This window comes from Xiphophorus maculatus, chromosome 7 (assembly GCF_002775205.1).
Source record: "Xiphophorus maculatus strain JP 163 A chromosome 7, X_maculatus-5.0-male, whole genome shotgun sequence".
In the NCBI taxonomy this organism is placed as follows: domain Eukaryota; kingdom Metazoa; phylum Chordata; class Actinopteri; order Cyprinodontiformes; family Poeciliidae; genus Xiphophorus; species Xiphophorus maculatus.
In genome coordinates, this window is record NC_036449.1 from 26,579,183 (window position 1) to 26,592,304 (window position 13,122).

Below are 13,122 nucleotides of genomic sequence, written 5' to 3' on the forward strand. Positions count from 1 at the left end.
CATATTGGAAGGACAGTTAAAGCTGAAACTTATCTCCTCCTTTGTTTCTGAAGATGTCCCTGGACCTGTGGTTGACTTGAAGACTGTCCTGGTGACGAAGAAGAACATTGTTCTCACCTGGTCAGACCCTCTGGACAATGGAGGCAGTGACATCATTGGCTATGAAGTGCTGAGGAAAGACACCAAGATGAAACTGTTCCGTCAGCCCATTGAGATGGCGTCCTGTAAGTGTGATGTTCAGGGCTTGCTGGCTGGTGAGGAATATGACTTCAGAGTCATTGCCAGAAACAAGTACGGTGATGGCGCACCAGCAGATTTGGGACCCATCCTGGCTGAGGATCCTAAAGGTGAGACATTAATGCATGTCCTGGGACAAATCTTAATTGAAACTCAGAGTTACCTGTTAATACTCAATAAAATCTTCCAGGAACTCCATCTGCTCCTGAGAAACTGCACTACACTGACCGAAGCAAATCAACTATTACTCTGGCTTGGCAGCCCCCTCGCACTGATGGCGGCAGCCCCATTAGCGGATACTACGTTGACAAGATGAGATCAGATAGCACAGAGTACGAGGTGGCCAATCGTAAGATCTTTACAGAGTGCTGTGGAACTATTGAGAACCTCTCTGAGAACCAGGAGTACCACTTCCGTGTTAAAGCTGTAAATGAAGTTGGAGAAGGTGATCCTTCCAAACCAATATCTGCCAAGATCCAGGACGATGAAAGTATGTACAAGAGTTACAAAAGGTTGATTAAAAACTTTGAGACCAGCTTTGCTGATTTTTTTGTTTGTTTTTGGCCACAGTTGCTCCAGTTATTTCAATTCTGAAGTTTTTCAAGAGCAATGCCATCAATGTGAGGAAAGGAGCAGCCATAGACATCCCAGCAGAGGTGATTGGACTGCCTTTGCCAACATTCCAGTGGATGAAGGATGATGTGGTGATTGAGAATCCTGACCAGGAGAAGATGACCATGGAGACAGAGGAGGTGAGAAGCAACTTGTGAAGTAGGGTTTTGATTCGGTGATCTGTAACCAATAAGTGATAAATTCAAGTTTGGATTGATGACAAATTTAACTGAAAGTTTGAGAAAAAAACAAAAGAAAAGTCTGTGCAATACTTTACCTATATCTTCACCGTCGTATATCAATAGTAAATCTGAAATTTTAGGAAACAGAGAATCTTGACTTATATCTTGTGGTGTACCTCATTGATATGTACTTGGACCTCTTCTGTTAACTAGCTACCTCCTCCCTCATGGCAATATTTTGTGTAAATAGGGCACTGATTTAAATTGTTAAGCATGACGGTCAACCACTATGACCGTCACCAGTTAACAAAACCCACTTACTTCTCCCACTAACCTCCCTCTTTGATTGACTCCAAAAAATCAAATTTTAGTTCTCACACAACATTCTTAAGCTTAAAAGTAACAAAGCGGAAGTTTTTCTTGTTGGTATCTAATCCACCCTGGAATAAACAACTTTTCTATGTCATTTATAACTTCTCGGTTTTACCTTCACCCCACATTTTGAAAGCACTTAAATCTAAATTTATCTTGACTGTTTTCCTTTGCCTTACAATTGGAGCAATTGCAGGTTTCAGTAAAGAGTGATGCATCAAGATGAATCTAAAGAAGCATTCAGTAGTGAGATGATGAGGTCACCCACATGATCTCTAAAGTCAGACTGTTGGTTCTTTTTTTTCCAGGTGAACAGGACAACAATAAAGACAAAGATAGCTATCCCAGTGACCGTCCGACAAGACAAAGGAAACTACAAGCTGGTAGCTGAAAACTGTCATGGCAAAGCTCAGCATGTGATCAGAGTCGAAATCCTCGGTGAGAACCAGATCCTTCCACAACAGCTTTTCATTAATCTATTTCACAGTGTCAAGTTTGATGAAACTTCCATTTTGTTTTCCACACTAAGTAATCCAACCATGCATTTTCAGACCGCCCCCTTCCACCAAGGAATGTTGTTGTGTCGGACATCAAAGCAGACTCTTGCTACCTGACTTGGGATGCTCCGGAGGACAATGGAGGCAGTGAGATAACCAACTACATTGTGGAGCGGAGAGATGCCAGCAAGAAGAAATCAGACTTTGACGTCCTGACCATCAATCTGATCGACAGAAGATATGGGGTTTGTTGATGCTGCTAACTTTTAAAGTTTATTGTGTAGGAACATAATTGAAGATTAAAACATGTTGTTAGAATTACAATCTCCTGAAATTGAGATTGTTAATTAGAGATTGTATTGGTTTTAATATAAATATTCTGAAAATAACCTGAAATTCAACTGTACTTCATTTTCCATAATATGTTGGTTATCATGTAATAGTATAATGAAGCCAACATTGGTCAGACAATAGAGAATCCCCACACGTAATCAAATAAGTGTTTAACTTTTTGTGTTTTTGGTCCTTCAGGTCTACAAATTGGACTTGAATGGAGTCTACCAATTCAGGATCAAAGCTGAAAACAAGTATGGTGTCAGTGATGGTTGTGATTCAGAAAAAGTCCAGCTTAGGGATCCGTTTGGCCTTCCTGGACCTCCACGTAACCCTAAAATCATAGCTGCAACAGCAACCACTATGACCGTCACCTGGGATCCCCCTCTGGACAATGGTGGCTCCACCATCCAGGGCTATTGGTTGGAGAAGAGGGAGCGTGGTGCCGTATACTGGGGTCGTGTTAACCGAGCTCCGGTCACCAAACCAGCGGTTAAGGGCCTGCAGTACACAGTGTTGAAGCTCATAGAAGGAACAGAGTACCAGTTCAGGATTGCGGCCTGCAACGCAGCAGGAATCGGACCACACAGTGAACCCACTGAGTGCCGCTTCGCCACCGATCCATGCAGTGAGTGATTCTGTCTTCCAGAATGGTTCTTTACTGTTTTATGAACTTTTTAACTCCATAAACTATGTGACCATTATTGCTTAAGCATCAACACTCAGGAGATACTAGCTTAATTCTTTAATTTTTAAGTAAACCGAGTAAGCTCAGAATATTATTAGTTTTTCTGTAAAGAAGAAAGACATATAGCCCTTCCTTCTGCTGTTCCTTAGATCCTCCAAGCCCACCTGGCAGCCCAGAGGTTAAAGATAAGACCAAGAGCAGCATCACACTCACCTGGACTCCTCCAGAAAGAGATGGTGGAAGCCCAATCAAGGGTTACATTGTTGAGGTTCACGAGGAGGGCTCTGCAGATTGGAGAAGGGTCAACCCAGCCGACAAGCTCCACCCATCCACTGAAATTACCGTCCCTGATCTGAAAGAGGGCAAGAAGTGCAAGTTCAAGATTTATGCAGTGAACGCCGCAGGAAACTCAGAGCCTGCTAGGACAGGCGAAATCCTGGTTCAGGACATCCTGAGTAAGAACAGATCACATTAGTCAGACTTTCAAATTGCACATGTATGTTGTGTATGTAACTACCTGCAGTTATTTTTATCATTGCTTCTCTGAACTATTGCAGCTAAAAAGCAAATTATGTTGGAACATGATACCAAACCTGAACTTCCTCCATTCCACTGACTATATTTAATGTCATGTTCTACAGTTGAACCCACAGTGACACTGGATGTGAGTGCTCACGACCTGCTGACCTGCAGAGCAGGAACCACCATCAGAATTCCTGCGACCATAAAAGGACGACCCATTCCCAAAGTCACCTGGACATTCGTTGATGGAACTGCCGAGACTGAAAAGAAGAACGACCTTCACACACTGCCCATTGACTCAGAGGTTGGGGTCATATTTAAGAAATATCAACAGACTAGCATTTATTGCACAGCTGACTTATTGTTTGTAAATGAAAAGTGGTTCTCAAAATATTTTACCAAGTAACACAAATAAAACAAACAATCAAACATATGAATTGTTAATAGTGATTCTGATACAACTATTTTGGGATAAGTTTAAGATTTGAAACATGCCTTTTATGAGTCAGTCAGTTATATTTTTCTCCATATTGCTGTTTTATTTTAGATCCATTCTACTGACACAACGTCATTGGTGGTGATCCCAGAAAGCAAGCTGAGCCACACTGGTCGATTCATCCTCAATGCAGAGAGCCCGGCTGGGCACAAAGTAGTCAAAGTCAGAGTCAATGTGCTCGGTATGTAGAGGCAGGGTATTATTTCTCAAGATTTTTTAAAGGAATGTTCATAAAAAAAGCCCATATATATAACAGTGATATATTAAGGTGGATAATATACTGTTACCAACCCTTTTGTTGATCTGCAGACCTCCCTGGACCTGTTAGAAATCTGAAGGTGAGTGATGTGACCAGAGGAACCTGCAGACTCACCTGGAAGCCTCCAGAAAGCGATGGAGGAGAGAGGGTGAAGAGCTACTTTATTGAGAAGAAGACTGTGGAAGGCAAAGCCTGGACCAAGGTAAACAATTTGGCCTCCAACTGCTCATTCATCACAAACAACATGGACAAAATTTCACCCTGACTTTGTTCTTTTAGGTAAACCCAAACTGTGCTACCCAGTCTCTGGTGGTTCCAGACCTCATTAATGGTGAGGAGTACCTTTTCCGTGTCAAAGCTGAAAACCGCTTTGGCTTTGGCCCATTTGTTGAGACTACTGAAGGAACCAAAGCTAAAGATCCCATCCGTATGTCAAAACTTTCTTCATTTAGCCTTTTAAACTTCTTAGTAAGATTCCAGGCAAACACCCTTACTCTGAGTTCATTTTAAAATCATTTGTATATGCAGATCCTCCGGATCCTCCAACAAGGCTCAAGATCCACAATATAAGAAAGGGCACTCTCACTTTGACCTGGAAGGCTCCGAAGAACGACGGAGGTTCGCCAGTCACGCACTACAGTGTTGATCTTCTGTGCTGGGATGCCAGCGGTACCCAAAAGGAGTCTTGGAGGAGGTAAAGCTTTACTTTTCTGTTTATGCAGGCTAACCATATGAATCAAATCCTGTCGGATTCAAATTCTAAACTTACTATTCTGGATCACATCAAACATTTGACTTTTGAGGCTTTCAGTTGCTTTGATGCTTTGATGAAGAACTAAAATACAAAAATTTCAGGACAACAGCATTTTAAAAAATCACTGAACTTTAATTGAGCTAGATAACTTCTATATATTACAGTATAGTGTTTTTTTTGTTTGTTTGAATTTGATTGATGATTTGTTGTCGGCTATTGTTAAACGTTAGTTTTGTATCTCTTAGGTGCAACAGGAGAGATGTCGACACCACAAACTTTAAGGTGGAGGACCTGACAGAGGGAGATGAGTATGAGTTCAGAGTGATAGCTTACAATGAGGCTGGACCAAGCCGGCCATCAACTACTGCTGGACCCGTCATCATCCAGGACCAGACCTGTAAGCCCAACACTTTGAGAAGTTCAGTTAAAGACATGTGGGATCTAGGTTCTAAACGAAAATTATATTTTGCTATGTAAATAAATTATAGATACACAATGTCATGGTTAAGTATACTTTTGCTTTTTATTTTCAGGGTCTGTATTGACACAGAACCTTAAAAGTAAAAACAAACTAACTTCTTCAAGAATAAGTCACAAACAATTTTATTTTCAGGTGCTCCATCCATTGAGCTGGAGGAGTTTATGGAAGTGGAGCAGGGCTCTGACATCAGCATTGTGGCCAAGCTTCGTGGCTGTCCTTTCCCAACACTCACCTGGTACAAGGCACCTCCCCACAAGCCTGACGACAAGGTCGAGGTCCAGTATGACGAGCACATCAACAAGATTGTATCAGATGACAGCTGCACGCTGCTCATCCAGCAGGGCAAACGCCATGACACTGGCCTGTACACTCTGGTGGCCTCCAACAGTCTTGGCAAAGCATCCAAGGAAATGAGGCTCAACGTGCTCGGTAAGGACACATCTAACTAACAAATTGAACTGCATAAATAATTGGGATTTAACAAACCTAATGTTGTACTCATCTTAAAAGTGTCTTTTATTGAATTATTTTTGTTTTCATTTATCTTCGTTATTAAGTTTTATGCTTCATTCAGATCCTTCTTAAAGTCCCTCAGAGTGTTTTTTTATATATCCATTCATTCTTCTGCCCCTGTAAAGCACTTCTAACTGATACATGATTGTATATCAAAGTATTTAGCAGATTATCAATTTTGTGCACCAATTGGTTAGTTTTAGGCAAGGCCAACAACAACAAAGACTAAAAAAAATGAAATGTTGTTGGGACCTTTTAGACATTTATTTAAGTAAAAACAAGTTCAAATTCCAAGTGTTACCATTGCAAAAGGAGTAGTATTTCTGAACAATTTCCAAATTATTATAAAATAAATATACAAAATAAAATGCAATTGTATTCTTAGAACAAGCTAAATTATGTCAAAGATAATATATCATATGCATGCAAAAAGATATATATGTAAACACCGAATGTCAATCTATTACTTTAATGATGTAATATTTACACAGTCCAAGGATGCTAAAACAGTACAGTCAAATTTATAATTATTGACAGATTATCATACAGTAAACACTGTAGCAAGCTTTATGCAAAGACATAAACCAGTCGCCAATGCTTTGATTGTGTTGTAAATTTTATCAATAGTACATGCCTGATTGAATTCACCCAAATAATCTTTACTTCCTAGCTGGAAAATTGCACCAGACAGCTCTAGAGCTTTTTTTCCCCTCTCTTTGTCAACTTTGTTCTGTAAATCCATTTCCTTTAGGTTGCACTTAAACCTTACATTTTCACTTACATAAAAACGTAAGTGAGTTTCTTCACCCTCAATATCTCTAACATTTTGAGACATATACCTTGAGCAACTACGTTGTAGACATATTTTCTTCATTTCCCATTTCGGGTGACAGATGGCGTGAGAATAGGGGTAAATAAGTAGAGATTCTGGGCTTTTAGATGGTAGCGACAGGCCCTTTCACTGATTTAATATTGTAGAGGTTTGAATAAAAATGTAAATAAATCTTCTCCCGCTTATCCGGGGTCCTTTGTATTATGTGTGTGCCAGTGGTTGTGTGTGTATCTATCTTAAACAATCAGTTATTGCTATAAATAATAAATAAATAATATTGTCCCACATAAAAATGTAAACAAATCTTCTCCCTCTTATCAGGGGTCCTTTGTATTATGTGTGTGCCAGTGGTTGTGTGTGTATCTACCTTAAACAATCAGTTATTGCTATAAATAAATAATATTGTCCCAATTAAAACCTATTTTATAACTCTAAAAATGAAAAGAGCAGTAAGTTAGTCCCTAGAGCATAGTGTTGGATATTCAGAGTGTTTTTTTATTAGTTTGTTTTTGTGCTTGCAGGTCGACCTGGTCCTCCTTCAGCTCCTATTAAGTTTGAAGAAATTAGCGCAGAGAAGATTACACTCTCCTGGCTACCACCAAAGGATGATGGTGGCTCTAAAATCACGAACTATGTCATCTGGAGGCGTGTGGCCAATAGGAAGACCTGGGTGCCTGTGACGAACGAGCCCAAAGACCGAATCTGGACAGTGGAGAACCTCATGGAGGGGCACGAATATGTGTTCCGCATCATGGCACAAAATAAGTATGGAGTTGGTGAGCCGCTGGACAGTGACCCTGAGGTTGCCCGAAACCGTTGCAGTAAGTTTCAACTTCTAGTAATGATTTCATTCAATAATTTGTTACAACTCCAGCTTCACAATGTGAAAAAGGTAAGTTGATATATCTACATTAACTGCCTCACTACATCTCGTTGCTTGTACTTGTGACAGTGCAATGACAATAAAGTTGAATTCTGTTGTATTCTATTCTATTCTCTTTCATATTTTGAATTGTGGTTAAAATACAGTGACATAAACTAGGGGTAAAGTAGTTCTACAAAATTCTGCAATTTCTTTTTTTAACAATTTTTATTTCTGGAGTGAGTTAGAAAAATAATGATGTTATGCTCCAGGACTAAATATAGATATTTCTGTTCATGTTCAGCTGTTCCTGGTCAGTGTGAGAAGCCAACAGTAACCAACATCACCATGGATTCAATGACAGTCAACTGGGAGGAGCCTGAGGATGATGGCGGCACCCCGATCACTGGCTACTGGCTGGAGCGTAAAGAGACCACAGGCAAACGTTGGGCTCGTGTTACCAGGGACCCTATCCGTCCCATGGGCCTTGGCGAGTCCTTCGTAGTGAGTGGTCTTGTTGAGGGGTCTCAGTATTTATTCAGAGTTTCTGCCATCAACGCCGCGGGCCCTGGTCTTGCTAGTCCTCCAACAGACCCTGTCTTTGCCAGAGACCCTATCTGTGAGTATCATGCGTGTTTATGAAACATTAAAAGCACACAGACCAGGATAGTAACCAGTTACCCGTTGCCCTGTGAAGGTCCCCCGTCTCCTCCGACCCCAAAGGTTTCTGATTGGACGAAATCCACAGTAGATCTCGAGTGGATTCCACCTTTAAAAGATGGTGGATCCAAGATAATCGGCTACTGGGTGGAGTACAAGGAGGAAGGCACTGAGGCCTGGGTTAAGGTGAGCAAAAAACAGTTATTTAATCTAAATGTGATGATTATGATTACAGTATAATGCATATGAAATTGCATTATGTTTTCCAGGCTAAGGAAACTGAAATCCGAGGGACACGTTTTGTGATCAGTGGTCTAAAGACAGGTGGTCAGTACAGGTTCAGGGTGACTGCCTTCAATGCTGCTGGTAACAGTGAGCCAGGTGAAGTCCCAGAGGTGCTTGAGGTCAATGACAGAGCCAGTAAGTTAAACATTATTCATAAATAGGGACTATAAAGACTGAAACTGAGTGTAGCAGGCAGGCAGTAATGAGAAACTTCTTCCTTCCAGTTGCTCCTGAGGTGGATCTGGATGCCTCGATTAAAGAGAGGATGGTGGTCCATGCAGGCGGTGTTATCCGTTTGATTGCCTATGTGTCAGGGCAGCCAACACCTGACATCACCTGGACCAGAGATGGTGCTGGACTGCCACCAGAAGCTAAAGTGGAGACCACTGCCATCAGCTCTTCACTGGTCATCAAGCCCTGTACAAGGAAACACCTTGGTGTTTATACCCTGACCGCCAAGAATGCCAGTGGGGAGAAAACAAAGAATGTCACAGTAGAAGTCCTAGGTGAGTGATAGCTTCATGATAAATGATTAAAAAAAATTATATATCTCAAACACCTGTTAGGCATGTTTGATTTTTTTTTTCACAAATTCCATTCTGTTTTAACTTAGATGTTCCTGGACCTGTTGGCATTCCATTCCTGGCTGAAAACCTGAGCATCGACTCCTGCAAGCTCAGCTGGTTCTTCCCTGACAATGATGGAGGTTCACCCATCAGCAATTACATCATTGAAAAACGTGAAGGAGAGCGTAAAGCCTGGACATCACTGTCCTATAGTGCCAGCAGGCAGAATGCCATTGCTCGCGATCTCACCCTCGGAAAGGCCTTCTTTTTCAGAGTGGCTGCTGAGAATGCCATTGGCATTGGACCTTTTGTTGAGACTGCAGCTGAGATTGTAATCAAGGAGCCAATGAGTGAGTAAATAAAACCTTTTACATTCGCTTTAAATAAAGGGGTTTGGTAGATGACACGAAATGTAGTAATGTGACTAGTTGCTGTAAAAACCCTACTTTCCATGTTAAGACATGTTTTCATCTTTTTTTTAAGGTGTACCGGACCGTCCTGAAGAACTGGAAGTCACCAAGGTTACCAAAAATTTGATCAGTGTTGCTTGGAAAGCGCCCAAATTTGACGGAGGCTCCGATATTACCATGTACATTCTTGAAGCGCGTATGATTGGCAAAGACAAGTTCACCAGACTTACCAAAGAGACGTTAATGGACAGGAAGTTCACATATGACGGTCTCAGAGAGGGAGACACTTATGAGTTCAGGGTAATTGCTGTAAATGAAGTTGGACAGAGTAAACCATCATTCTGCACTAAACCAATCACTTGCAAGGATGCACTTGGTGAGTCATTTTCCAAACTTTAACTCAGCTGCTAATCAATATCAAAGGAAATCAGAGTAGATTCACATTTAAAGCTTAACATTTCAGGGTCCTAATTTAACCATTCCTAATTTAACTAATTTAACCAGGAAATTATTTTTTTGTGTATTTGCAGAGCCACCAACCATTGAGTTGGACTTCCGTGATAAGATCATTATACGTGTGGGAGAGAGCTGCCTACTTCAGGGTCGTTACACAGGCAAACCAGCTCCATCCATTGTTTGGTACAGAGATGACGAGGAGCTGAAGGCTGACAAACACATAATATTCAAGAACACTCCAACCATGATGTCGCTTGGCCTGGTGAAGGCAGAGCGACAGCACAGTGGCAAATATGTGGTAGTTGTGGAAAACAGCACCGGATCCAGGAAGGGTGTCTGCAACGTCATAGTCGTAGGTATGTAGAATGTTGAAAAAACTTGTGCCAAGACAAGCAGAGACAATCATGAGTAATAATTATTTTGCTGTTTCTTTATCCAATCAGATCGTCCAACTCCTCCTGTTGGCCCTGTGGTGTTTGAGGAGGTTCACAGGGAATACATGGTTATCTCCTGGAAGCCTCCTCTGGACAATGGAGGTGTTGAGGTCTCAAATTACATAATTGAGAAGAGAGATGTCAACAGAGAGACCTGGACCACAGTAACATCTGCCACAACTAAGACCACATGCAAGGTAGTATTGGTTCACTTCTTTCATGTTGTCTCAAGATCTTCAAAACTCCACTGGAAGGAGATTGGCAAAGTTTAGCGATGATTTAAATATTATTTATGTTCTCAGATTCCAAAGCTAACCGAAGGCAAGGAGTACATCATGAGAATATCTGCAGAGAATATGTACGGTATCAGCGATGCTCTGGAGTCTGAGGAGATGAAAGCTAAAGATCTGTTCAGTACGTTTTCCCTATCATGTTAAAGCTCCAAGAAATTATATGTCCAAATAACTGTATATATGTCATGATATTTCCAAAATAAAGGAGTCCCTGAAGCCCCTGAGATGCCAACAGTCAGAGAGGTATATGCTACCAATGCTTTGGTTCTGTGGAACCGGCCTCGTGATGGAGGTAAACCCATCACCAACTATATCCTGGAAAAGAAGGAGCCAGGAGCCAAGAGGTGGTCAAGAGTCACCAGAGACCCACTTTACCCAGCCACTCAGTACCGTGTCCAGGACTTGGTAGAGGGCTGCGAGTATGAATTCAGGGTGATGGCTGAGAATGAGTTGGGAACTGGAGATCCTAGTCCCCCATCCAAACCAATCCTTGCCAAGGATCCCATTGGTCAGTGAAATGCTTTTTAACTTCTTTTGCTGCATCAAATTTGAATTTCAGCATGTTTTGTTGTGTTTTTGTATTTTAGAAAAAGGTCAAAATGTTTATATGTATTATGTTTTTAAGTCACATTTTTATGTTATGGATTTTCAGTGTTATGCTTGTTTCCTCTAATCTGAGCACTATCCCCTCACAGTGCGTCCAAGTCCTCCAGTTACCCCTGAAGCTTATGACAAAACCAAAGACTCAGTCAGTCTGAAGTGGCAGATGCCGCGCCACGATGGAAAAGGGCGAATCTTTGGCTACCTTGTGGAGTATCAGAAGCCTGGTGCCGTAGAGTGGATTCAGGCCAACACGACTCCAGAGCAGTGTCCTGACCTCCATTATGTGGTGACAGGTCTGACTGAAGGACAGGAGTACTCCTTCAGAATCTTTACAGTAAATGCAGCAGGCAAATCCGACCCTGCCTTTGTCAAACAGACCATCAAAGTCCATGACAGGCTAGGTAAGGAGATCATTTAAGAACAAAAAGCTTATTGTATCTATTGTATGAATAATGCATAGCATTCATTACACAGAATAATTCATTTATTATTATTTTTTGCCTCATATTGAACAACTTGACATTTTTCTGTTATTGGCTTTTTTGTTCTAATATTCATAACAATCAGTTTGCTTTTCCATTTATGTTTCCACAGAGGAGCCAGAGTTACTCTTGGATGCCAACATGGCTCGTGACCACTTAGCCATGCTGGGCACTGATATCACACTTAGTGCCACAATTAAGGGTGTGCCGACACCGACAGTCGCCTGGAAGAAAAATGATGGAGATGTTCCTTCTCACGTCACTGTTGCAGTTACGGCCACTGGTAGCAAAGTCTTCATTCCCAAGTGTGTCCGTGCAGATTCTGGCAACTACACTATTACAGTTGAGAATGCTGCTGGAAAGAAATCTGCAACCGTTGCCGTGCTTGTGCTGAGTAAGTGAAATGTAAACTAAAACAAATTATTTTAACTTCTGAAATCTGAATTATGTGAATTATTAACACATTGTTTCCATCAGATAAGCCTTCTCCTCCAAGAGATCTTGTGGTGTCTGAGGTGACCAGTGAGTCTGCTTATTTGACATGGAAGGTGCCAGAGGACAATGGTGGTGCAGTCATCTCCCATTATGTCGTGCAAAAGAAGGATGTGGCTGCAGGGCAATGGGTACCAGTTGCTCCAGCCAATAAGAAGCTTAGTCTTATGGCAATGTACCTGATGGAGGGAATCCAGTACTTATTTAGGGTAGCTGCTGAAAACCAGTTTGGCAGGAGTGACTTTGTCGTGACCAAGACACCTATCAAGGCTGTTGATCCTCTATGTGAGTAAAGGTTATGTAACATTATTGCTGTCTAATTATATATTCAGTAAGATATAAATCATTATAATAACATGGTATTTCCAGAAAATGGTTGGCTATTTAAACATTTGGTATGATTTTTTTTAAATACATAAATGATCCGAAATTAATTTTACTTTTGTTAACATCTTTAAGATCCACCTGGCCCACCCAAAAACCTCCACCATACTGATGCAGACAAGACAGAGGTGTGGTTGGCCTGGGAGTGGCCCGATCGCACTGGTGGAAGTGAAATTACTGGGTTCATTGTAGAACACCAAGAAGAGGGCCAAACTGACTGGGTTACCTTCAAAACTGTGAGCAACAACCACAGTCATGTAACAGGTCTGGTTGAAGGCAAAACTTACCGCTTCAGGGTCAAAGCTCAGAATGCTATAGGTGTTAGCAGCCCTGACACCAGTGTCCCTGTTACTTGTCAGGAGAAGACATGTAAGACACATTGAGTATTTCTCACAACAAATTCTTTCATGTGCTTAG

The 13,122-nt window shown here is 41.4% G+C and overlaps 1 protein-coding gene across 1 annotated transcript in view; it reads left to right on the plus strand.

The window, feature by feature from the left end:
- Positions 1-13,122, plus strand: part of LOC102230320 (titin-like) — a 163,867-nt gene that overhangs the window by 93,237 nt on the left and 57,508 nt on the right. The window contains exons 125-153 of the mRNA XM_023337299.1: positions 54-347; positions 428-727; positions 808-989; positions 1,712-1,841; positions 1,955-2,145; positions 2,432-2,861; positions 3,071-3,376; positions 3,563-3,747; positions 3,991-4,120; positions 4,249-4,400; positions 4,478-4,625; positions 4,727-4,892; positions 5,198-5,349; positions 5,566-5,862; positions 7,300-7,599; positions 7,945-8,259; positions 8,338-8,486; positions 8,570-8,720; positions 8,810-9,091; positions 9,199-9,501; positions 9,635-9,937; positions 10,092-10,373; positions 10,461-10,648; positions 10,754-10,865; positions 10,950-11,252; positions 11,440-11,748; positions 11,942-12,223; positions 12,307-12,606; positions 12,781-13,074. Coding sequence (XP_023193067.1) covers positions 54-347; positions 428-727; positions 808-989; positions 1,712-1,841; positions 1,955-2,145; positions 2,432-2,861; positions 3,071-3,376; positions 3,563-3,747; positions 3,991-4,120; positions 4,249-4,400; positions 4,478-4,625; positions 4,727-4,892; positions 5,198-5,349; positions 5,566-5,862; positions 7,300-7,599; positions 7,945-8,259; positions 8,338-8,486; positions 8,570-8,720; positions 8,810-9,091; positions 9,199-9,501; positions 9,635-9,937; positions 10,092-10,373; positions 10,461-10,648; positions 10,754-10,865; positions 10,950-11,252; positions 11,440-11,748; positions 11,942-12,223; positions 12,307-12,606; positions 12,781-13,074 — 6,936 coding nt within the window. The remainder of the gene's footprint in view (positions 1-53; positions 348-427; positions 728-807; positions 990-1,711; positions 1,842-1,954; positions 2,146-2,431; positions 2,862-3,070; positions 3,377-3,562; positions 3,748-3,990; positions 4,121-4,248; positions 4,401-4,477; positions 4,626-4,726; positions 4,893-5,197; positions 5,350-5,565; positions 5,863-7,299; positions 7,600-7,944; positions 8,260-8,337; positions 8,487-8,569; positions 8,721-8,809; positions 9,092-9,198; positions 9,502-9,634; positions 9,938-10,091; positions 10,374-10,460; positions 10,649-10,753; positions 10,866-10,949; positions 11,253-11,439; positions 11,749-11,941; positions 12,224-12,306; positions 12,607-12,780; positions 13,075-13,122) is intronic.